The sequence below is a fragment of the Monopterus albus genome, unplaced genomic scaffold, assembly GCF_001952655.1.
Source record: "Monopterus albus unplaced genomic scaffold, M_albus_1.0 scaffold292.1, whole genome shotgun sequence".
Taxonomy (NCBI): domain Eukaryota; kingdom Metazoa; phylum Chordata; class Actinopteri; order Synbranchiformes; family Synbranchidae; genus Monopterus; species Monopterus albus.
Window position 1 is genome coordinate 1,263,471 of NW_018128172.1, and position 26,085 is coordinate 1,289,555.

Consider the following 26,085-nt stretch of genomic DNA (forward strand, 5'->3'; position numbering starts at 1 on the left):
CAGCTGGAGCCTGGCCTTGTGACAGAACCACAGAAATAGATTTCTGAGGTATTTTACATGTTGCAACGTGAAATTTGTTGTCTGACTGACTCTTTCTTCCCCTGACTCCCAGATTGTGAATCTCACTGTAAGGCGTCCAAGGGAAAGATGAAGATCACCATGAAGAAATACTGTAAAAAAGACTATGGTGAGTGAGTCCAACACGCAGGAATGTGTGCAGCCAGACGTCAGCCAGCAGTCAACAGGCCAGATGTCTCAATTAGTCACATGCCAAGCAACGCTTCACTGATGGCTTACTTTCACAGCCTCCAGACATGTTCTCTAATACAGATTCATCGAAAAACATATTGTTCTGTCTGATGTGGGTTTCTGCACACGCTAGCAGCCAATTCACACAGGTGAGAAAGTGTTCTCCAGTTGATCATCTTAAAGTGTTGACAGAAAAAACTGAGCTTCTGAAGACTTGTGAAGACTCTTTTTCACCTGTCAAGTAGCTGCTTTACTACAAACCAGACACTCGGTGGCACAAATGCAGAGTAATTATCATTAGCATCAAATAGCATTTAACCTCGACTAAGTCACTAATTAACACTGTCTGTGTGGTTGTTGATTATAGAACTATAAGCCAGTCGATAGATTAACAAAGCAGTTTCTTGAAAACTGTGCCTTTATTTAATAATGTTGACTTTTGTGTGTGTGTTCTTGGTAATAATCTTTTTTTTTTTTTGACTCTCTTTCCTTTTCACCTTTTAGGTTTTTCCTTTAAGTGTTAGATGAGAACATTTCTACCACTGTTGTCTCTGCTCAGTAAATATGTAGCTGTAACCATCGGTTAGCTTAGCTTAGCACAAAACTGAAACCAGGGGGAAGAGCTACCCTGTCAGACACAGAGCCTTGGCAGTATTCATGAAGCAGCCTCACACAGTCACACTATGACCTTGGATGTTATTGCTGCAGCTTCAGAGGAAAACCATCTGCAGCTTCATCACATCTCCAGCTCTGACCACATCTCTGCAGCTAACGGCTAATTCCAACATTTAATACTCTTTACTTTTGGGATTCTGCAGTTTTAGACACAAAAACAACTTCCCGTGTTAATCTCCACATAAACCCTCTGTAGTCTGGGTCACTTTCTCTTTCATGCCTGAGCTGCTTCTCACTGGTGATGTTGCTCAGAAACCTTTAAAGATATAAGTGTCTTTAACAAAGCACAAAAACAGGTGAGAGTTTTCACCAACACCAGTGAGAGTTTTCCTCTTATTCACTTAAAACTGGGAGGAAATGCACAGAAGTGTCTTTAACAAAGCACAAAAACAGGGTTTACACACACTCACACACCAGTGAGAGTTTTCCTCTTATTTACTTAAAACTGGGAGGAAATGCACAGATGTTCCAAATCATTTTGAACAAACCGTGAATTTAATCTAAAATCCACATATCCCGGCTCCTCAACACGCGCGCCCAAAGTTCGATCTCATGTTTGAGGAGTCACACAGCAATCACGATATGTTGTCAATGGATCCACAGAGCAAATGGTGCAACTGCAGCACATCTAACAATGTGGTGCCAGGTAAATAAAGCTCATATTGCAGGGTCTGAAACGATATATTAAACTGTAGTGTCAAGCATGTCAACAGCTTGGAATGAGAAGGAAATCAATGATTTTGGTCCATAATTTGACAACCAAACAACAGAAAAGAGAAGAGGATCCTACCTGTAGATCCAGCACGGAGGCAGCAGTGGAATACATGTTCTTCACTGCACTATCCTGCTGTGTAGCTCACATGGCACATGGTTTTCATTACGGTATAATGGTTTATCTGCTATCAGTGAATCCACATCTGTAAACCACAGGGAGAGTAAACACCGATCCAGTGTTACACAGGATATATTCTCCTCTCTGCCAAGTGTCTGCAAATAGCATCCAATCAAAGACAATAAGAGTGTGCTTCTGGTGATCCAACACACACTTAGTCTTTGTTAAAATATGCCTCAGCTGCATCTTTAGCAACTTTTAAAATATCTTCCTGTACTAGTGTAGCACTCATACAGATTCTTGCTTATTCTGCTACAAGACTTTCAGCTCCCCGACTGAGACTAATTTGTCTCTCATTCAAAGTCATCGGTGAAAGATTTAGATACTTGAAACAACATTCAACTGAAAATTGGCCAAATACACTGTAATTTATTGCCCTTACAGTAAGTTTGCAGCGAGGCCAAAAACAGCCACCACTCATACTTCCATTGACTTAAATCTTAATTACCAGAGCTGAGACACCCGCTACCTATAACTCAGCTGATTGAAGTGAAGCCGGCGTTTCCTCTGAGGTTCCTCTCAGCGGATGACCCTGCCTGAGTGGCACTGAGGCAGCAGGGCAGACATTCCCCTTGCCTCCTTTGGATTCATTTCTCAGGCCTGTGGCCTTGCTTTGTGGGGCTTCTCCGTTCTTTGGGGGCCACAATCCCGATGTGTGAGCGGTGATGCACCCGGCCCCCGGGGGTCACGGGAAGGGGCCCCCTGTTTAAACACAGTTGTGCACTGTGCCGGCACCGAGCATTCCTCAGGACACAAACAGGTGGTAAATCAGGCAGACGGTGATGGATCGCCACCCCGGAGAGAAAGAAATATGTTTTGTTGATTCAATTTTTGTTTTTCATCACGGCTGTAGCTAGGGAGACGACGGACACAAGGGGATTATATTCTCGCCTGACACCCTCTCTGCACACATGCACCCTCCCTCTCCCTGCCACCAGGAGGACAATGAATCAAAGGGCTGCGTGTTTACAGACGCTCTGGGATAGTGCTCAAAGGCAGGGCCCCCCAGCATCTCTGGCCTCCCCTCTGTGCTCAGCCAAGGGTAGCAGGTCCCTGATCATTCACTCAGCTGATAACCAGAGGGAACAGGGGCCTCAGTGCGGTAATTAAGCGACTCTAATTTCATTAGCCCTTGCTTGCTGGTGGCATGCTGTGTCAAGCTGCTGCACGCTGTCCTAAGAAGATAAACCTAGTGGGAAGCTTGGCTGTGAGCGAGGAGCGTCTGGTAGCCATTGTGTGAGCATAGCATCGTCTCACACGTCTCACTAAACACTGAGCACTATTTTGAAATAGTTGGTTTGACCCTGCTCTCCCACGCTCTCTCTCTCTGGTGTCTATTTAACTCAAACCAAGTGGCAGGTGTGTATGGATCAGTGTGTTTAAACACACTGCACAGACTGAGAACATACTTGAGAGAGAAAGAGAGGCAGACCCTGTCACAGAGACCGGTCCTGGATCCTGTAACTGAGTCTCCTCAGCCCGGAGAAGAGAGCACTCGCTCCGCTGTATTCTCACGCTGTGAAGTTGGATGGGGCTCTGGGAGCAGACCCCGGATAGCTCATGAGGTCGGAAACACATCCCGATTCTCCTGGAACTTTTTCTGTGCCTGTGAAGACAAATAGTGCCCATCACACACACACACACACACCCTTTATGTGTTTGGATGAAGGAGAGGGCTGCAATGAATGGCAGGGCTGGGAGAGCTCGCTCCACTCAGCCCAACAAACATTCTTTCTTCTGAAACTGTGTAATTTGCTCACACCATGCACAGACACACATACTCAGCACACCACTCGTCCGCTTCTCTTCATTCTCGGCAGTAACAGGGAATGACTGAGGAACACAAAGTGACCATGTTCAGCCACAGTTAGCATAGAAAAGGCTAACTTATTAAGAAAAGAGAAAAAACACTTTGCATATTATTATTATTACACAATCATTTTGCTAATTTGCAAGTTTATACTGTACGTTAAAATACAAACTGCATCAAGTGCACTGGAGGAACACTACTAGCACAGAACAAAGATTAAAGCCCGCTCACTGATTTAATGCTCCCTCGAAGTTATTTTTATTTAGGCCAAACTGCCACTGCTACGACATGTCAATGCTACCTTGCACGTTTTCTGTGCAATGACGTTTATTTAGGCCAAACTGCCACTGCTACAACGTGTCAATGCTACCTTACTAATGGAATTTGCTAAGCAATAACTGACAATCCATGAGATGGGTTGTGCATAGAAGATAAATAGATAAGTATAAGATCAGTTACATCTCAGTCCTTAGACACACTTGGGAGGCAACACTTCACTGCAAGAACATATTAGCTCTGGCGCTGCTGAGCTCAGTCGGTGTGATGAAGTAATAGCTGCTCCAGGCAGGGCAGCTTTACCTCTGTCCTGGTATGAAACTGTAGGCTACAGGTGGCGTTCCAGCAGATGCCAGGTTTAGCTTGATTTAGTCAGAGGTTGTCACTGCTCACATGTTCAGACCGCAGCTTACTGACCCTGGCTGACCAATTGGGAACGATTTATTTCATATTGTTAGCAGATGTGGCATGTTTCTACAACCAGTGTCAGCTCTTCCACCGGTGTGTGCGCCTGAAGGAAAGGTTTCTCGGGCCTTCACAGGGAATCGTGCTTTCAGATGTTCGCCACCAGAATCCTTTGTTATTTCACATTGTTATCACTATGGCAACTGTTGCTGTAACAGGGAGTATGCTTAGGAGCAAAACAAGGAAAGGTCAAAGGTCAGAGATGAGGGGAGGGACTGTTGACCCTTTCAGCGTCTGGGTCATCATGTTTAAACAGCTGCTTGTATTGGACATTTTATACATCTGTCTCAGCCAACAGATGCTGACACTTTTAAAAAAGACGGTGTTATAGTTTCAGCTCAACGTTTTGTCTGGTGTAGCAGTCATGACCTCAAGTACCCCCTCGCTGACATTAGGTTCACATTACAAATGTGTTAATTTGATTTTAAAATGTATGTTATTTAAGTTTTAGCTCTTTAACTATGACCAACTGTTCATTATGTTCAGCTGTTTCAACCGTTTAGCGGCTAATTTGATCTTTTTCACCATTTATCTATTACCTTTAGCTGCGTCTTTCAACTGTTACCTAACTGTAACTGTTACTGGCTTTATCTGTTCCTTTAGCTAAATAGTTCAACTGTGTATGTGTTACTTTTAGCTATTTCAACCACTGTTTTACCAGTTACCCATTCATTTTAGCTAACCAGTTCAACTGTTTATTACTTTTAGCTAACCATTTAGACTTTAGGTGGCTGAATATGAATTCACTGAATGTGTACTGACCCAGGTGTACATACAGTATACCTTGGGGCAAATGGAGTGAAAATGTTACCAGTAGGAATCACTGGTTTATGCGAGTGACTTAGCCTCTGCTTTTCTATTCTCCTCCACCAGCTGTCCAGGTGCATGTTCTGAAAGGAGACAAAGCAGGCGAGTGGTGGAAGTTCACTGTCAACATCATTTCAGTGTACAAACAAGGCGAACACCGCATCCGCCGCGGGGACCAGCTGCTGTGGGTGCGTGCAAAGGATGTGGCCTGCAAATGCCCTAAGATCAAGCCTGGGAGGAAGTACCTACTCCTGGGTACAGATGACGACTCCCCCGGGCAGAGCGGCGTGGTGGCGGACAAGGGAAGCCTGCTCATCCCTTGGAAGGACCTGTGGGGCCGCCGGCTGAGGAAGTTCCAACAGCGTGACAAGAGGGGAAAGTGCTAAAAGTAGCTGGAGAGGAGGGAGAAACAGAGAGATTGAGGGAGAGGAGGAGGCAAAATATCGTCTCTAATGAGAAGAATGCAAGGAAGAGGATGCGATAAAAAAAACTGGATGAATAAAGCAGGAGGAGGAATGAATGAGTGCTGCTGCTCTGAGTCGGAGCAAAGAGATTAGTGTTTTTAGGAACTTTTGTGAAGGAGCTCATTCTACATTTTTCTGTTTCTGTTTGTCGAGGTCTGTTTTGTTGTGTAATTGCAGAGTTTGCACCTAATGTTACAGACATGTCACATCATATCCATTTACCCATGATGCCGTTGTTTTTTAAAGTCTGTTCGGTCGTTTTAAAGAGCGACACATTGCCTGTTTGTTTTCAGAGGATCTGTTTTCACTGTGCTATGTAAAGCATGGTTACTGCATGGCACTGAGGGAATCCACTCATGTATGACACGTTGCTCCTGCAACCTGCCAAACTTTGAGGTTGTTAAAAATTGTGACATTGTTCCTAACTGCAGTCTCAGAGTGCCACTTTGCCTGCTCACATGAGTGTTACCTCAGCGTTGTGGGAACAAAATGCCATAATGATCCTCTGCTCATTCTGTATAATGATCTCAGCGCTTCTCGATGTATCAACAGTATGTCGTGGTTGTGACCTCTGCAATGTAAAGTAACCATACGTGCATACACAGACATTATTTTTAGTAGATGATGCTGCAGCATCAACTAGAAGTAGAGTAGACACGTCAACCATGCACTTATTTTTACTAGTCAGACATTTTAGAACATATGAGATATGTTCACATTTTAGAGAGGCACCCAAAAAGAAAAGAATCCCATACTGTACCATATTATGATGCAAAAGACCTGTACAATTCAAACCCTGCTCGTCTCACTGATGACAAGGATAACGCGGCTACAGACGACTCCGTTTATTCTCTAATAAAAGGACTAAATGAGAGCCGGATGTCCCGAACATCTGAGAGAGAACAGCGAAGTCTCACTTCATCAAGCAGAGAATACCGACCTATCAAGCAACCCTCGAACCACTGACACCCTGCATGCTTGCTAGTTACTGTAGCTGACTGATGGCTAATAATGATTGTGAATTATGTACACGTTTAATTTGTATACAGTATTCAGTGTTGTGGGAAAATAACCTGTGGAGTGATAGAACATCACAAATGTTTATTGTGATGTGCTGTGCGTTCAGCGCACTGTGTCAAATGTTCATCACCTCAAAGCGCCTCAAGACTTGGTACTCAACAAAAAGGCATGACCAACTGTCTACATGTTATATAGCTGTATAGTAGTATTTTTATTTTTTGTTTAACTGTCTCCATATGAACATAACTGGAGTTTTAAATACTAGAGGCTTAATAAATGGAAAGTGAAATAAATGAATGTCAGACAAACTTGTCATGTTTACCTGCACCTGGAGGATCTCACACACACACACACACACACACACACTGACTTTACACATACACAGTACATCCCACAGACATAAGGCTACACACAGATACACACATGGCTACACCTCAGTGCTCTGTGCATCATACTGTATGTGTCTGTAATTCACAACATGCTAATAAAGTCTCTGCCAACACACCAGCTCCAACACGTCTCCACCTGTTCTGCAGGCGTTTGCAGACCTCCGCTCTCCATCGGCAGGATATCTGAATAATCATCTGTTCATGTTTATACGTCGGCTTGTAAATGTTGTTTAGCAGTTTCCATTGCAAATGTATGTGTAATGTCTTGTAATACTAATATATTATGTTTATCACAAATGAATATATTTAATGACACATGAAACAATGTGGCTTTTGTGTTTTTTTTATCTTTTACCTGTTATTTTTATGTTTTGCATTGAACTGTAGACTGTAATGAAACGTTCTGAAGTGTTTGGCTATTGATCAGCCTGATAGAACTGATTAATTCACCTGAAATAAAGCTGTGTAAAAAAATAAGGGGAATCCCAACTGGAACAACAGTTAAGTTATTTTCTCTTCTTATACTTAAAAAGTGTCAGTAACTCCATAACAATGCAGAACACCAGTTATGCAGACATTTAGGCTTCTTTAAATGCATTTGCTCCAACAATGTGCTCCAATACCATTATGAGGCATCGACCAGTACCTTTTATGTCAGTTGTTGCTAATTTGTGCTATAAGATTTAGCAAGACAGAAGAAACTGGCAGCATGTGAAATAAAAACGTGAATGAAATACAGAAAAACAAACAATAACACAGTTTCACAATCAGTCAGTGAAACAGCACTGTGTTGGACTTATACAGTACACAAGGCAAAAGGAGAGGGAATTTGGAGGTAAACAACTTTGTGTTGAAGGGTACTTGAAAATCAATTACAAGTATTCAGGGTACATGTTTAAAAAGTATGGGGTGCAGTAATTATATAACCGGGTAACAAGGTTCCAGGATTGATCATTTAATGAATTATTAGTGGTTTATTTTAAAATTATAACACTGTTATAAAAGGTTTTTAAAAATTACAAGGTAAAAAATCAAATGGTTTGTATTGTCTTTAATTTTTACATTATAGTTGATAAATAACAAAACAGATATAGGTGTGCCTTCCATAGCTATGAAAAAGTCACGTGTTTAAAATGAAGATAAAACACTGGGTACCAGTAGACTGTGGTTTGGGGCCATCTGATGATTAAAACTGAGGTTAAGGGAGAATAAGTGATCAATGTTTAGGAAGCACAATACATTAATGGCCCTGTTCTGACAATCTAAAGTGCACCTTTCTAGGTGCAACAATCAAGGTACCTACAGGGTATATATACATCCGGCGACCGAATTAGCTGAATGGAGAACAGTACTCCATGAACCAAAGACCGAGGCACCTTTGGTTAGACTTACTGTCTTAATTAACCCATGGGTGTGTTTTGGGTGTAACAAACAATAAACCAATCAAAATGCCATCTCCTGTTCTTTTTAAAAGGCAGTCAGGCTGGTACCAAGGTGGAGAGCGATTATGACGGCAGAGAGGAGAGGAGCGAATTAAATATTCATGTGTAGAGCCATGATTGCTCAAATAATTTACCATTACATTTTCCATTAACATCTCCTCTATCCACTCACCCCAGCCGGTCGAGGCAGAAGGCCGCGCACCAAGAGCCGGGGTCTGTCAGAGGTTTCTTCCGTTAAAGCGAGTTTTCCCTCCCCACTGTCGCCAAGTGCTTGCTCAAGTTGGATTTGTTGGGTTTTCCCTCTAATAATATTGATAACAGTAAGGTCTAGACCTTAGTTTGTAAAGTGTCCTGAGATGACTTTTGTTGTGATTTGGTGCTATACAAATAAAATTTAACCTGAATTTTGAAATTTGAATTGACCATTAGCTTGACCAAATAATTCTGATACATAATATAATCAACAATTTCAAATAGCTTCAGGGGTGACTGTGGTTCAGTGGGTAGAGCAGTCGTCTCCCAACTGGAGGGTTGGAGGTTCAAATCTCAGTGCCAGCAGTCCACATGTTGCAGTGTCCTTGGGCAAGACACTGAACCGCCCTTATGGTTAGAGCCATCAGTTGAGTTGGCGCCGCAGATGGCTGCCTCAGTTCTGTACCGGAAACAAATTCCTTGTGTGTAACATACTTGGCCAATAAAGGTGATTATCCTCCTTATTATCCTTCAGGAAGCAGGATGTGACTTTGTTTACGGTCTCACTGGACCCTCTAGCAGGTTTAAGTAAAGCCTCAGAAAATATGTGAATTCTCTAAAGGAACATCGCCATTGTGACATAAAAATCTGTGAAGCCAAAAGTAAAGCAAAAGAAGTAACTGAATTAAAATATCAACTGCTGCCAAAGACACAGTCATTTGTGTTGGATCCCACACCTCTACAAACTTGACAGACAATAACAATTGGCTGCAGGGCTGCAATAGTGCAGGCATATTACCCGAAGGGCGATATCACCGATGTGTTTAATCCAAACCACAGATGTTATTGTTATAGCTGGGAGGTTCTGGCATCAGTGGAAACCCTCAGCTTATTCCTACGGGGGTTCTACACACAAACACACAATCCTGAAGTCACCCCAAACTAGAGTCCATCTGTCTTGGCTCGTGGACAGGGTACTGATATACTGCTCCTGCAATGCCCAATGCACAATACTCCACGGGGGACAACCAATTATACAGTCGCTGCTGAGAGTTAAGCTGTGTTCTCCATTAATGTAAGGTCATAAGGATTACTAGCTGTAAATCGACTCCGACTATTGGTAGAGAGACGGGTCAGTGGATGAGTGCGCGTGTTGTTGTTATAGAAGTGTTTAACGTGCAAATTCACAGCCTGCAATTCATGAACCATCTCACTTCAGCCTTATTAAATGTTGCACAAGCTCACGATGGGCCTGTGATTTCTCCCATGATTTGGGAGGGATGGGAGTGTTGAAAGAAATCTGGGTGTGTGTGTTTGAACTCAGTGTGCACAGAGATGAAGCTGGAACAACAAATACACAGACATGAACCAAAGCTTTTGGCGTTCCTATGACACACAGTGGACTGAATGCAGAGGTCAGGTTTCCATCAGGAGCACCAATGTGGAACTTTCCACAGAGAAGAATCCCCCATCACACTGCTGCCATTGTCTCCCTGCTGACACAGAGAGTCCTCCTCGGAAAACAAAGTCAGGCAGGTCGACGCTGATGATGCGACACGCTGAGGTTGTCCTAGCTTTGGTGGCAGGGTGGCCCTGTGCCCTTCGGCTGAATGCTGTGCTGCCAGCTGCCAGGAAATGGAAACAGCAAGTGGATGAGTGAAACGGCTTCAACTCCCATGACAAATATCCTATATGTCTACTGATGAGGCCAACATGGAACAGACCCTGATTTCTTTGTCAGATTGAGGCCATAAAAAATTTGAAGGGTTTGAATTTATTGCCTCTTCCTTATTGTTTCTCACCCCCCACCCCCATTTTAGCCCCAAGAGGTATAAGCAGTAAGTCTGCTGTCTGTGCTGTCACACCAGGGATTTGACCTCTCTATTTTTTTTTTTTACTATAGCTGCATTTCATATCTCTGTGGGGACCCTCCAGAATTTCAAGCATGCCTCTATCACTCTGATTCATTCAATAGTAAAGTTACCAACTAACTAAACTTGTTTAATCTGACTCATCTGGGTTCTTTCACCACTTGCGATAGCTGTGGAGGCAGGACTCTGGTTAAGTGGCAGTAAATGGATGGATGGATGGATGGATGGACAAAAGCAAAAAAAAAAAGGCAGAGTTCAAATTGCCCAGTAACAATTAATTACAAAGTAACTACAGTGCACTGAGAAGGCATTCATTAACTTCAGGGTAAATGAACTATGTTTTAATGGCTACAATTATTGCACGGGGAGGAAGAATACTAATTACTGAGCTGTAACCAAATGAGTTTGGGTTGAGAGCTGAGAGGCCTGTGATACTTAGGTGGATTAGTTGTTTGGGAAGAATGAGGAACACTGCAGAGGATCATAGAGGCTGATTTGCATCACATGGCTATGGACCTTTATAACCACCGTTTCTAATCCCTATTCACAGACGAGCCATGCACCTCAGGGGAAGTGACTGTCAAACTTCATTTAATGCAACCAGCACATTTCATGTGGGGCCAAGTCAGGAAAGGAGTTCAGGCTTCTCCATCTGCCAGATCTAGGTCTGATTTTATGCATGAGATCTCGGCTAGCATCACTTTGAGCTGGAGAACAACATGCCATCAGTCTTCTGTTTTTCTGAAATCCACTTAGCCTCATGCTTCTTCTTCTTAACCTTCTGCAAAACCAGAACTGCACCGCAGATGCAGTTTTGTTTGCTCCTAAGCGCCTGACTGAGCAGAGAATGACATCACACCGTTTCCTCAGCCAGCTAAATGGCTTTCCGAGCCTAGTTTACTTTGCTTCTCCTGAGGATGGAGAAACAATCACATCATATACAAAAGCAGAGCAAATTTCAATTCATGCAAATGTGCATGAAGGTTGCCAGACGTATCAAACTATCATTGCTTTCAAATTAAACCTGAGGAATCTGGCTTGACATATGCGAGACACCAACACGCCTTCCCTGCTAAACGCCTTTCACTTGTCACCTATTTGACTGCAAATTGCCTACACACCCTGGTGGTGCGCTGCATTTTCCACTTTCCTTTTTCCGCCTTCTGTCTGTTGACGGCCACTCTTTCGCTTCCCAGCCTCCATTCACAGTCGGGCTTCAGCAGAATGGAGAACAGCGCTCCATGAAACAAAGACCGAGGCACCTTTGGAGACGGAAGGAGGGCTTAAACAGGCACTTGATATCAGACCAGTGTGTGACCACCGCACACACCACAAAAAACATACGTGTACACATACATGCACAGACACACAACTCAAGAGTCCAAATGCTTCCACACCTTTACAGCCCACCTCCTCACCCCAGCCCCAAACTGCCTCTCCATTTTTCTCTCTCTTTCAATGCACATGGTTCAAAAGCTGTATTTTTGTCTTACTGGAGCACAAAGGCTCTTCTTATGCATCCTGGAGAAGCCCCACCACAGTGGCCTCCATCCCATCCTGGACAGGAGAGTGCACACAGAGAGAGTCAGTCCACTTTTTCTCATTACCATTTCCATACAGGATTAAACCACTTGGCTTTTGGATGGTATGTACTATATTTTTCACCCATTCCGCCAGCCCCCCCAGCTGCATTCTCAACGTCTGCGTTAAATGATCGGTAAGACAATCATCTTATAATCCAGCTCTTTTTAATGAGAGTGTTTCAGTCTCCTCACAGAAGTGTCCTGTCTTCTCCCCCAGGTTTTAATGGGGACACAGTTTAACAGATGCTAAAAGCATTTGACTTTTTATATGCTATTTAAATGTGAATTCAAAACTACAGTCCTTGAGATTTACACTGCTGGTCAAAAGATTAGGTTGCCCCCATTTTTCCTGCTTTTAATCCACAGCTCAGTCCCAGTGATTAACCTCAAATGGTACAATTCCTACAGATGCAGGGCTCTGGACTGTGTGCGATTGGTTGCATTTTGCAACCAAATTTATTTAAGGTGCAACTGACTTTTTCAGGTCGCACTGGGTGCGACCTCAAAATAATCAAGTTATGCGCAAATGACTGCTCTCACTGTAGAAATGGCGGACAGACATAACAAACTCAGCCATCTGTGAGGCTTGGCGGCACCAGTGCCACCAGTACGAAATGTTAGTCTGGAGCCCTGAGGTGTCCCACTGTTGTTGATGACTGACAACAGAGTCTCTCTGTACAGAAGCAAAGTTGGAACAGACTCTGTTACTGCACCCTCTGAAGCATCATTTGGGAAAAAAGCCACAAACACAGAAAGTCAAAGCTAATCAGGGTTTCATCCTTATAGCAGAGAATGAGCCACAAACACCTCAAGGCTGTGAAGAAGGACAGAACAAGACGGACGGCTTCAGATGATGCACAGCACAGTGTCCAGACTTTCCAAATGAACATTAAAGCAAAGCAAACTACAAGTACAACACATCTGTGGAACCTGAAAAATCCAGTATAGGCTCTGGTGCACTATGAAACCTAAGTAAAAGATTTCTGCTTTGATTTCTGCATATTTAAAAACTTTAATTATTTACATGCAACTTTTCTATGATAAAAAGGAGCCTGAGGTGGGAGTTGAAAGTCTTTCCTCCTCACAGTTCGGCTGCATCCCTCTCTCTTCCACCCTCCCTTCATTCTCATCTGAATACATTCATATCTGAAAGTGTTGGCTCAGACCAAAAATACTCACGGACTAAACAAAGTGCAGAGTGACTTCAGGGTCTGGGATCTTCAAATAAACCCTGCCTGGGTGTCATGGGGACCAGGAAGTGGAATTAAGTGCTATATTAGCTGACCTTCATCTTGTTGTTTGTCCCAACCTGCCTGGATGGGCCCCGGACTGGCCCGTAACCACGGTCTCCGGGCCCAACAATGCCGGCATTTCCCTCAGCAAAAAAACACAGGCCTCGGGGGTTTACTGAGCAAACAAGTTGAGTCCTGCCAAACACTCTTCGCTCCCACATTTCACAATCACTTTCTCTATCGCCATTTTTCCCTTTTTGTTGCTGTCCATCCATGGAGCTCTGAGAAGGTACCAGACAGTTCTGGATTTAGTGTTAGGAGACCTATAACTCTCAGGATGTGTCGCTTTAGTTTCCAGAGCAGCTGTGGTGTAAACATCTTCTCTCATAAAGCACAATTCCAAATGGTTCCACCTTCATAATTTACTGTACATGTGACTCACTGGTCACAACATCAGGAAACTCGAGCACTGTTCATTCTTTGGTAAAGTTTCCAGAGGAATAGGTCATATTCATTAGAAATGTCTTTATTAGGGGTGGCACAAGATCCCACGGTCGGGATATTAAGACGTTACAATATTTATCATCAAGGTGAAAAGCTGCCTTACAATATCAGTACATAACAGAACCAGAGCAGCAGCCAGCTTGATGGAATGTGAGGGTGAAATTAGCATAGAAGATGTTCCACCACTTTTTAATGTTCAATTTGCAGAAAGGAGTTCAGTTAGAAGGTCACACAGCTTCAGTCAGAAGTGAGAAACTCATGCAGAGTTCTAAGGTCTGAAGAGACTCATGTGAAATCCTACAGGAGAGAAGCCATTGTCTTTTACTGCATGTGATAAGTCACACTAAGGAAGTAGAACTGAAGTGACATTCGTTACAAGAGGATTAGTTAAAACATTTCAAAATGCACCTGTGCTCTTCTGCATTTTGTGATTTTCAGTCAAACAAAAAACTAGTTTTCCAGTCCTTATATTTCGTCATTGAAGAGTTCTTAAAATCTGTGCTAATATTTCGTCATTGAAGATTTCTTAAAAACTGTGCTACAATATCGTCTTGTGAACCCAATATCGTGTATCGTCTCGTCTCGTGAGCTAAGTGTGTCATCACGGCACTAGACTTCACATACTGTGACTACATGACCAGAAACTGTTCAGTTTCCTTTCAACAAGCTGTGTGTTTTATAGCTTTGGGCTGCTTTCACCATTAGTCAGTATGTTGTTCCATCCTCCTGAACCTGACATAAAAGCAGAGTAAAAGTGAAGTGCTCCTGCGTTGCTAGTAAATCATGCCGCGCGTCTGGTCACGTTAATAAAAGACATCAAACAGTCAGGAAACAGACTTGTTGTATAAACACCAGTGGAGAGCTACAAGAGAAAACTTCCATTTTACTGCAAAGCCATGACATTCTGGATTTCCTGTTGAGTAAAAAGCCAAAAAGTCCATAAACAAACAGCAGCAGGTCACTTGTCTCTACCTTCTAATACGATCTATAAGAGTGTCTCCTGAAATAATGCTCCTGTGGTGGCCAGCGTACCAGTTTAGGTCATGGAACAGTCACGGTATTAGGAACAAAAACTACTTCGGTTTATGGGCAGCAACAGTTCCTATTCATTAGCCTTTTCACACTGCCAGTTCAAAGTGGAAGTATGGCAGCGTTTTGCCACAACACCATTCTATATAAAATGTTTGAACCTGGATGGAGGGCTACTGCTGACTCTGTATTATACAGCAGAGGAAAGTAGTAAATTTACCACCTTCATGTTCAACTCTGTGAAGAAGTGCAAAGGCAGTTTGGGGGCAAAGTGTTGTGACATTTTGTTGGCTTGTTATTTTTGCAACCCACCCCAGAGGGATTTAAATGTTAGGTCAGATCTGTGAATAATTATTGACATGTCCAAGTAAAGCAACACCAGGATGCTTTGTATGTCTAATGCATTCTGCATTCTCCTTGCTTAAATAAGCAAAGTTGTCAACTTAATGGGACCTCTGTTTAAAAGAGTAATTGTTGAGCTCTGGCTCTGAAGCCCTGTGCAGATCTCTGACACTGACAGATTCCAAAAGCTCTCATTTACAAAATGGAGCAACAGTTGATTCTCACAGTCTCCAGCTTCTTATTTCTCTACAGTGTGTCAAAAAAGGACAAGAAGTGGAAACAAATGGCAGAAAACAACTGACCAGTTAAAGCAGAGGATGTAAGTTAAGTGATATTGTCAACTACTTCTATGTATATGTGTTAATGCACAAAAACAACTAGATTAGGTAACCTAAGTAATTATTTTAAGTCCCCATGGCTGCTCGTTTTGCTCGTTTCCAGCCATTTAATGTTTAATCTTGGGTACCTCTAGATTACCTGTGCAACGGCCTGGAGATTATACCCACTCAATGACATTCTTAATTTTGTTAGAAAAAAAGTCTCTCGAGACGTATATAAACCGAGATGCTTCTGCACAGAAATACTAGAACATACGTGCACCTCATTGTTTGAGCTTTGGGTCACATCTAAGATGATAATTCACTGTTGTTACATTGTAGATAAGTCAGAAAACAAGGAAAAGCGCCATGGGCTCCTTAGAGAAGGACCTTTGTTGTCATGGTTACAATAATAAACACAGGGTTACAGTTATGAATAGGGCTGCTCGATTATGGAAAAAATCAAAATCACGATTATTTTACATGATTACTCATTGACTTTGGAAATATGTTGCATTTATTGAACAGAACAGTGAAAAACAGATTAAGACAAATAAAACAGATAAAGGCAAACAAGACCAACAATGTAGTGCACTTCCACAACTTTTTTAAAAACAAGTAATAAATAAAATATAAATTATAAATAAAATAATAAATAAATTGGTCCAAAATAAGTTTGCTCACGTATGTGCATTAACAAACTGAAAAATTCTAAACATTTTACAACATTCTACATTTTAAACATAATTAACAGTAGTAGAAGTACTCTGCTTTTGATACTTCATTAGGCATCTGTTATTTTTTTGTGCCTTTCTGAGCTGGATGGATATGGAGTTGCACTGAAGAGCCTGTCTTTAATTGATGACTGTGTTGCAGAGGATGTTTGTCTTTCTTTCTGTTTGTTTATTAGTTGGTCATATGTCGGTCTGTGTTTGAATTTTAAATGGTTGAAAAGATTTGTGGTGTTACCAGCCGGTGGCGACATAACCGCGTAGCAAATCTTGCATGTACTATGTTTTTGATCCACGTCCGCTTCTTCAAATGCAAAATGTTCCCAGGCAACAGAATTTCTTCTACCTTTTTTGTTTACCAAAGACTTCTGGGGCTGCTCTATTTCTGCCATCTTCCCTCGCGCTCTCCCTCGCGCTGATTTTTAAATGCGATCAGATATGACATACGCAAGGGGAAGGGTGAAAGCGAAAGTGCGGATGCGCGAACGCAGGCCAAAATAACTTTAAAAAACAGAATAATCATTTTTTTCTCGATTACACCATTTTTGTGATCGTTGAGCCCCGAAATCGAAAATTCGATTAATTGCACAGCCCTAGTTATGAAACAGCCATGGATAAAAGTAGAAAGTCTGAAACCGAATGGACAGTCTCCAAAAAAGCACTGTGACTTGGTCTCAGAGGAAGAAACCTTTGTCAACAGGAGAAAAAAAACTTGAGAAGATAATAAAATATAATATTTGTGAGGTTTGAGTTATATCCCAAATCTCTCTTTACAGGGTATTAAATTCAAGGCTCCATACTGCGAGTGATCACTCACATTTTGCCACCAAGTTTGTTTAAGGTGCAACAGATTTTTTTTCAAAGATCGCACTGGGTGCAACAGCAAAATAAACAGCTTGTGTGCAAACGATGTACTTCAATGGTTTATAGCTGAAACATGAGAGCAACATTATCATCATGTTGACTGCTAGGCTATAGAATGCTAGAGGGACTAAATTAAAAGAGGTGGAAACTTATTCTAGAAGTGATTTTCCCCATAAGTCTCCCTCTTTCTGAATTTCATTATAAATACAGGCAATGCACATTGGATGGTAAGGTTATTTAAAATAACTTCTGAAAAATAGCTATCAAGCTATCAAACTGTGCTACCTGATCTGATTATTTTGGATAAACTACCTGATATATATGGGGAGGATTTTCTGACAATGCAAACTATCAAAGTGTGCTGCCTCCGAAACAGGCGTCATCCCTGGACCCCAACAAATATCAAGATCAACAAGATGAAAGGCAAAGAAGGAAATAGTACAAGGTCTAATAGGTCAACCCTATGTGTGTGTGAGAGAGAATACCTCCATGTGTGTCTCACACAGGGTGGTGGGATTCAATCTTGTTGTGGCATCAGAGTGGAGTCACCATCAGAAGCCCAGAATCAGCACAGGGATCAGACACAGTCACAGCAATCATCCACAGGGTCACAGGACAAGGACCTGGGTCAGACCACCAGCCGAGAGGAAACGCATTTACAGAAAGCTGCACATACAGCGACCACTCACCCACTTTCAGGATGGTGACCTTGGACTTATTGCTGTGTGCTTAGAAGAATTATTATTAGAATATTCTGAATTAAAAATGGTCAGTGCCTTGAGTAGATTTTACTTTGACAACCAGGAAATGTTTTAATTTTGGGTTATCAGTATCAATGTACTGTAAGGTGGGTGCCACTTTTTTAACACAGCTATGTTTTTCAAGTTTTTTGGAACATATGTATATACTGAAAACACAATATTATGCTTGTACCTTTATGACATCAAGTTTCACTTAATATACTCAAAATTTCATTGAATATTCTCAAGTTCAATTCAATGGCCTATTACCACAGTCTCCATTCAACTTTCCCAAGAATAAAAGCCATATTTATATCCTACTACAAATATATGTGTGTATATGACAAACTCCAAAATGATCACTGAACATTATCACCTTCCTGAAGGAGGATTTACTGCAAGACTGTTGGATTAGACTCACTTAGCTGGGTGTAAAGTTACCAGTACCTGGTAGGTGCTTTATAAATAAATTTTATTATATTATTATTACCTAGGTCAGTAGATAAATTTTATAACTTTTATTATCCATAAACTAAAAATAATAAAAACAACAATTAAATGTCCGTGAGACACTCCTGGCCTGGTTCTGTTTAAACACCAGTGTTTCAGTTCTCAGGAAATTATTTGTTGAAAAATGCAACACAAAAAAACTTCTGGTCAACTGACACTGATATTAATGTGTACTTACTCCGACCTCGGTTGTTTTTGCTCTGCCTCCGCCTTCATCCACATCTCCACTTCCTCGCGCTCCCGTTGTTCTCCAGAAATTTCCATGAATTCTATTCTCCCTCCAGTCAACCGTTTTTTCTCCATTTCCTGTCACCTGACCTTCGCGCGGGCCGCCAGCATTGGAGGAACACTGGGTCAAATGCCAGGACCCTGGGTCAAGGGGAGCCCCAAAAGGCACTTACTCGTTAATTAACCTGATGGAATAATTTGTCAAAAAATACATATTTGTGAAAACTTTGCACAGTATTTGTAGGTTACATGAACGCTTACTATTTTCGTTTTCCTAATTTTACTTAGTCAAAAACAATTTTACCCCGTAGTGCATAATAATGGTTTGTCCCTCTATCTAGCTCCCCTTAAATTTTTTGAATCATCAAAGGTTAGAAGCTCAAAAAGCAAAATAAAAATGAAAAATAGCGAAAATTATAGTAGAGATGCAAGGGAATTTATAACTAGGTATTATTAAGTATATAAGATGAATCTTCAAGTAGGCTACAGCCCAATCCATTTAGCTAAAACGTTTGGCAAACACAGCTACTAATACAGTAGCTACCACCTAGCTTTACCTTTAACGTCCAGTTATTAGCTTGTTAAAGGCTCAAAGACAACACGTCCTCTGACAGAAACAGGCTGGAGATGTTAGTTCCGTCAGAGAGGAGAGGCCCAGCTGGTGATGTTATCATGTGTGACACCAGATCCAGCCCGCAGTAGTGATGTGTTGTTCATGTGTGCTGCCATGTAGTATGCAGTGCTAATTCTAGGCTGTTTACTAGCTTGGGGCATTTAATGACTTTGCAGGTGCAGCACAGTCACAGGACTAAGAGTTCATGCCAACAGTCATGTGAGCTTTGAGATAAATGCTGACATCAGCACACACTGCAGTGATGATGCTAAGAATCTGATATCTACCAAGTTTAATGTACATTGTTCACCATCTTAGTTTAGCATGTTAGCCGCTAACATTTGCTAAATAGTAGGGATGTCCCAATGTGAGTCCTTAATATTAGGTGTTTGCTGATACTGGAGTTTGATCCAATACTTTATTTGCCCAAATAACAAAGCTTCTCAGAGCACAGTCAAGTTAGTGTGACCAGTCCAGTTTAGCCCCAAATAACTCCTAATGTCAGAGGAGAAAGTAATAACAGTCTCATTAACTGAGCAAACTCGTACATTGTCACAAACCTTGCTGTTCATCTCTGGCATGGCAGTTTCAGAGATGCAGTGGCTCCAGAAACTCTACTGGACAAGTGAAAAATTTGACTTCATGAAGGCACAAGATGAAATATCATGGGCTCACTGAAGTCACTGGGATTTATCCTCTGGAGACAATAAATGTCGTGGCAATCCACCTAGTAGTTGTGGTGATATTTAGGTCTGGAGTCAAAGTGGTGGATGACCTGACCAATATCCCTGTCCACTGAACCATCAGCTAATTTAAATTAAAGTAGCCTGGCGATTTTCTAACTGTTCACTGTTAATTCTCCCACAGTGATTTTTGGTGTGATCACACAGACGGTTACTCTCAAGCCAATCCTGATCTCTTACACCAAGTTAATGTATGAGCTGCTACACATTGTCCTTATTAAAAGACCTAAAGAGAGATGTATGATTCCTCCTGCAAGTGACTGACAAGAGGTACCCAACTTTTGGCATTATACTTCTGTAGCCAGAAAGAAAGCATTTCCTTTTTTAATGATGAAAGAGGACAGAGTGTGGTAAACCAGCATGGGAAATTAATTAATGTTGTTGTTTTTTTCTTTTTTAAAAGAATAAATAATAGAATTGTGAAGCAATGGACAGTCATGTCTAATGTGAGGCTGGTACTTGCACGCACGAGATAACTAGCCATGCCTGTAAATCAACAGGTCTCAAATTAGTTTTGCTTGGGAAAACAAGCACTCCATGTTCAGACCACTTCAGCAACTAAGCTGTCCTCATGCAGCTGAGGGAATCCTTGATAAACCGAGTGCCGCTAATGACACGAACCCATTACCAGAGTGTGTCAGTGCATCTCAATGCGTGTACGTCTCATAGGGGGAGGTGTGGGTCTTTTAGCACCATAACAAGCAGAGTCTAGACGCATGTTTCCTTCAAATTACTTTTAATTAATGAATCAATTCTCCATAAATGAAAAATATTCTGATTAAACACTGCATGATGCAGATGTAAGTGAAACAAGCAAATCAAACTGAGGAGTTTTAAAGGAAATTATTCCTCTTCTCAACACACTGTTTATTAAATGGGCGTTTAATATCTTATGGAGGGTGAAGTTGTCAGGGCTGGAAAGAGAAGACACAACCACAATGAAAACAACTAAAAAGAGAAGCAAAATGACTTTAAAGAGACACAAAACAACTACAGAGAAACAGTATGACTACACAGAGATGCAAAATGACCACAACTTTGCAAAACAACTAGAAAGTGGCACGAAACTACAACCAGCAATGATTAATTTACCTATTAATTAATCATTTTACATACAGTGAGGAACAGAAGTATTTGAACACCCTGCGATTTTGCAAGTTCTCCCACTTAGAAATCATGGAGGGGTCTGAAATTCACATTGTAGGTGCATTCCCACTCTGAGAGACAGAATTTAAATAAAAAAAAATCCGGAAATCACATTGTATGATTTTTAAAGAATTTATTTGTCTTGCAAAAATCATACAATGTGATTTCCGGATTTTTTTTTATTTAAATTCTGTCTCTCAGAGTGGGAATGCACCTACAATGTGAATTTCAGACCCCTCCATGATTTCTAAGTGGGAGAACTTGCAAAATCGCAGGGTGTTCAAATACTTCTGTTCCTCACGGTATGTGACCCTCACCACACCCACCAATGTGTGTTCTCTGAATTTGCCCCTGGAAGTTGTATACTTTGTACTGCGGACAGTGCAGCAGGTTTACTTCCTGTCTGGCTCATTCTCATCTTTGTCTTTGTCAGTAACCCATCATCGCTGAGGACTCTTCCTTCACTTGTGCTAGTTTTTCGTCCATGCACCGAGCTTGCACTGCTTCCAGCAGCCAACCATTTCTCTCAGATCACTTGGACTAACTGTCTTTGACAGGTGACCTAGAGACAAACACTCTCTGGGGTCTGATGGGGATGTGTGTGATCCATCTCCACTTTGTTTCAGTCAGGACTTGAGGGTGTTGTACACAAGTAAGAAAATGCATGGTGTCACATTGTCTCCTCTGGACTGCACCAGTATTCCAACTTGGACTGGTCAGGGCTGCATGGTGACCTGTTATACACACATTCCCCTTCAATTTCACATAATCACATAATTTTACTTAAAACCGCAGAGTTTGTATCAGGATGATATAGTCTAAAAGTAAGGAACCTTCAGTGGATGGCCTCGTACAATATCTGATTCTTTAAACCTTACACTGACTGACAGCATTAGTTCTTGTGGAATTACTGAGGATTGCTCAGCAGATTTGTTGTTGATGTTACATTAGAAACAACATGTGAGCTACAGGCTGACCATTTTGTGCTGACTTAGAGAGTTGTAAAAGACTCAGCGGACATTTCTCTTCCCAGTATCTGGCTCTTAGAAGTGCCTGCGAACACATGGGCCCATTAGTTCCACGTCTGCATGGACTGTGTGCCTGATCCAGACTGATGTGATCTCAAAGGGGCCCGAGCCAGCCCTCCCTGGGGACCCATAACCACTCGGGCAGACTGGAACAAACAGCTCAGCACTTACACATACTCCTTTATGGCAGGTGATTCCTTGCTGTGTTTCCACAGCACCCAGGAACTTCTAAGTCTCTCACTCAGACCGATGTTCTCTGCCATGGCTTCCTCACTACTAACCTGCCATGTAGCAGGATTCTTGGCTGTAACCAGAGAGGGTGAGGTCACTGAGGTGTGTGTCTAGGTGTGTTTTGATGCTAGAGAACATGCATAATGGCAGCGTGCACATTCATATTGTAGGAATGAAAGTAATAGTCATTTCTTCTTTGATTCTGTAAGTTCAAACAAGTGGTGCAGCGCAGAAGTAAATTCTGATATAGCCTGCTGTAAGACAAACAACAAGGCACAGACATAAAATGGCTCCTGGAAGAAGCAAAAGACCACAACGAAACAAAGTCTCTGTCTTCTTTTCTCTGTGGCACAATGTAGAAGTGAATTCTCTTAAGTTCTGCTGCTGAAAAACAATAAATACACCTCAGGAATTAATGCATCCAAATGAACTCACCATAGGTGACAAAACCATGACAAGAGTAAATAAACATTTCCCATAAGGGAAAATATGTTGCTGTCAACATTAGTTACTTGGTGTTTTTGCAGGTTTACTAAGGTAAATTTGAGACTTTTAAAAGCCAAAATATGAATATGTTGGACAACCAGTTAGGACAATGCAGAAAACAAGTATATATTGTTATATATCATTTTAGTGCTTACCAGCAGTATATAACAATAACTAATAATATAATAAATGAATGTAATGTGACCTGAACCTGAATGGATGGACAAATTAAACTATTAATAAATTGATTTTGTATAGTGGTGCAACAAATGCCATACTCTCCTGAGTATAAGCCACACCAGAGTATTAGTTGTGCTTAATGTGTGGTTCTAAGGAAAATACATAAGTGGGTTTTGTGTAGAAGTCACAGTTACAGCCCCATTGATCAGCCTCTGCCTGTTGTTTGCTGTTTGCTGTTCAAGGACCCATTTGTGGACTTGTTCCTCCGTTTCAGGTCATCGATCTTTCAGACCACGATTAGCGTTCATAGAATAAAGAGACTTTTGTTTAGCTGTTTGTGGCTGCACACGTTATAATCTGCTCTTTCTTTTTAGTGCCATGTTTATTGTGCTCTAATGTGTGCGTTATTTTTCAGGTTCTTGTAAATGCAAACTTTTTTCTTTCTTTTCTTTTTTTTTGGTACAGTATCACTGTCAATTGAGTCACAAGTCTAAACAGTGCCACCCAGTGGCCATGCTATAGCAGTGAAGTTGCAGGCAGAGCCAAATGACTGAAGACTGACATCCTCTTGCAAATGCAGCGCAGGACAAATTTATCTGTCGCTGCGGATCGGACTCAGTTGTAAATGTCCTGGACTTGAACCACAGGAATGAAATGTCACACAGTGGTATAGATGGTTGTTGAAATTCTTCCTGAAACTATGATGTGGACTACAGAAGCCTGTTGGGGACAAACTGCACAAAACTGCAGCCTCCAGTCTGAATCTAGCGCTAGCGTTGGCTAGTTAACACTAAATGTGTCAGTCCAGTAGAACACTCTGGTTACTGCTGGTGTGACACAAAGCACTGACGTTATACAAAGCTAATTAATTCATCACAAAGGTAAAATCCTGACCATGCTAGGTGGCTAATGCTACCAAAACAAACAGCTTAGCTTTAGATGCTAACACATCCAGAAGGAAGAAGGCCACATCTGGATCCAGTCTGAGTCCTCTGGCTGCTTTTAACCCTCTCCATGTCAAACAGCCAAACCCATGTTAACCCTGGTTGTTGCTCTTTCTTTGTCCCACTCTCTCTGTGCTAAAGACGCCACCTCTTCACTCTGACAGCCGCTGGTTCAGACTTGTAGCTGCCCAGAGCTCCTCCATTTCCAACATCTGTGCTGATGTGTGAGAGTTTGAACTAAATAAAAAGATACATCTAATTCATTTTGGTGCATGAATCTTGTTCCTATAGTAGTTGAGATCTTCTAGTCAGGACTACAGTGGTGGATGCTGTCAGCATGGCTAACATACTCTAATTTCTACAGATCACTAGTCATTAATTTGCCCTCATACACTACCTGCTCCTTTGCTCTCAGTTCAGCCAGCCTCCCATTGGAGGGAAAGCCATGTCATGTTCTTTATTGGGCTAATAAATGTGTCAGGATTAGGCCAACAATTCCTGAGGCATGAATGACATTGCTGCTAGTGGCTTCACAGAACCATGTTACAGAGAGGCATAAAGTTTGTATTTGCTCGATTTTTCTTTCTTTGGATTGACTTTAAAGCCTTGCGAGTCTGGCTCTGTTGGACCTTCACATATAATGGAGGTGAAACAAAGAGAAACTGTGGACCTGGACATGACATCACCAACCAAGGCTCCGTTGCCAGACGCTCAATGTAGTGAAGTTTTTTTTCCAACACTTGGCAAGAGAAACATGTTCCCCCTTTATTGCTATTTACCTCTTTGCCAGCTTTGTCGAAAGCACATAGTTTCACAAGATGAATGTAAAAGTGGAAAAAGACCCTACATTGAGGCTTCTGCAGTCCCCGGCCCTGCCCCAGGTTTCAGCTCTGCATATTATAGCCTGTAGTTGTCCTGAACCCAAGTCTTTTAGTGTTGATTCTTCCCACCTATACAGGGTTTCTCCAGGGATGTGCACTCTAATTTTAGTGCTGTATCTTGTTAAGCAGCCAGAGAGGAGCAGTAGCATCACAACAGCTCATCTGGTGTGACCCGCAACCGAACAGCACTCAGCCACCCCACAGGTTTTCTAAATATGTACACAAGTGCATGGGAGAGAGCTAGTGAGCCCAGAGGAGACCACGCTGGCGCTCGCTGCTACACCCACGGATCATAAATCCAGTATTGGACAGGCAGGCTGAGCGAGAACGTTTGGACACCATGAGCCATGTGATTTATGGATGCATGTAACCTCTGGAGTTTAAAAATAACAAGAGCAAATCTGGGATGGAATACCTCTGCATTGCACTGATACCGTAAAGCCACTTTAAAGACATTTCATCCACTCGACAGGGAAGCATGAGTTAGAAAAATCTGAGTTATGTGTTAGAGAGGGTTATACAGTATATTATAAAAGACCCCCAGCATTTATATTTTAATAGAACACTTAGATGGAGGTGATGTAATGCAGGAGCATATAGCAGCTGAAAGCAGAGGGAGCTTAGTGAGATGTTGTACATGGCCATATTACTAGAGCACACTGTTAACAGCCTCTTTCCTCACTGCTCACACCAAAACCATTTTCTTCTGACTTCTTTCTACATACTGCTTAGATCAAACATCTCTCACACCCCACAAGAACGTCCTCCAGCCTCCTGCACTAGCTCCCTACCGGACAGAGGAGAGCGCCAATCACACGGTGGCCGTTTCTGGGTGACAAACTACTGAACATCGCCACCTTCTTACTGGGCCTCACGTTTAATGGAGTGCAAAGTTCCCTTTAATATTTCAACAGGTGTCAGGGACGGGGATACTGTAGCAGAGAGCTCTTCTTTTAACAAACCCACCCATAAAATGTTCCATAAAAGCTCCTTTATAAGAGGACAAAAGATATAAAATAAGGTTATGGGGCTTTTTGAAGACGGTGTAAAACTAGGGGCAAACTAATTGGCTTAATTTATTACATTTCAGCAGGTTTGTTTTAAGAATTTGTACTCGGCTGTTAATCGGGGGTTTTAACTCGTATTCTCAGGTTAGTCTGTTCTTCTTGCTAAAAGAGTAAACGTGGTTCTGTCTGTGACA

General features: G+C 41.9%; 2 protein-coding genes across 9 annotated transcripts in view; one reads left to right on the plus strand and one right to left on the minus strand.

Annotated features, from left to right (window-relative positions):
* The window catches only part of ntn1b (netrin 1b), a 54,962-nt gene extending 47,379 nt beyond the window's left edge, over positions 1-7,583 (plus strand). For both annotated transcript variants that reach the window (XM_020623121.1, XM_020623120.1), the window contains exons 6-7: positions 113-187; positions 5,241-7,583. In XM_020623121.1, coding sequence (XP_020478777.1) covers positions 113-187; positions 5,241-5,560 — 395 coding nt within the window. In that variant the 3' untranslated portion in view covers positions 5,561-7,583. The remainder of the gene's footprint in view (positions 1-112; positions 188-5,240) is intronic.
* Positions 1-19,924, minus strand: part of LOC109973481 (phosphoinositide 3-kinase regulatory subunit 5-like) — an 80,935-nt gene extending 61,011 nt beyond the window's left edge. For 2 of the 7 annotated variants that reach the window (XM_020623108.1, XM_020623105.1), the window contains exons 1-5: positions 19,806-19,924; positions 18,583-18,817; positions 17,640-17,777; positions 3,226-3,422; positions 1,715-1,841 (exon numbers count right to left, since the gene is read on the minus strand). In XM_020623108.1, the coding sequence (XP_020478764.1) occupies positions 1,715-1,750 (36 nt within the window). In that variant the 5' untranslated portion in view covers positions 1,751-1,841; positions 3,226-3,422; positions 17,640-17,777; positions 18,583-18,817; positions 19,806-19,924. Of the gene's footprint in view, positions 1-1,714; positions 1,842-3,225; positions 3,423-17,639; positions 17,778-18,582; positions 18,818-19,805 lie in introns of those variants that run through there. The other 5 variants (XM_020623115.1, XM_020623111.1, XM_020623107.1 and 2 more) reach the window with 4 other exon arrangements.
* Positions 19,925-26,085: the final 6,161 nt, after the last annotated feature.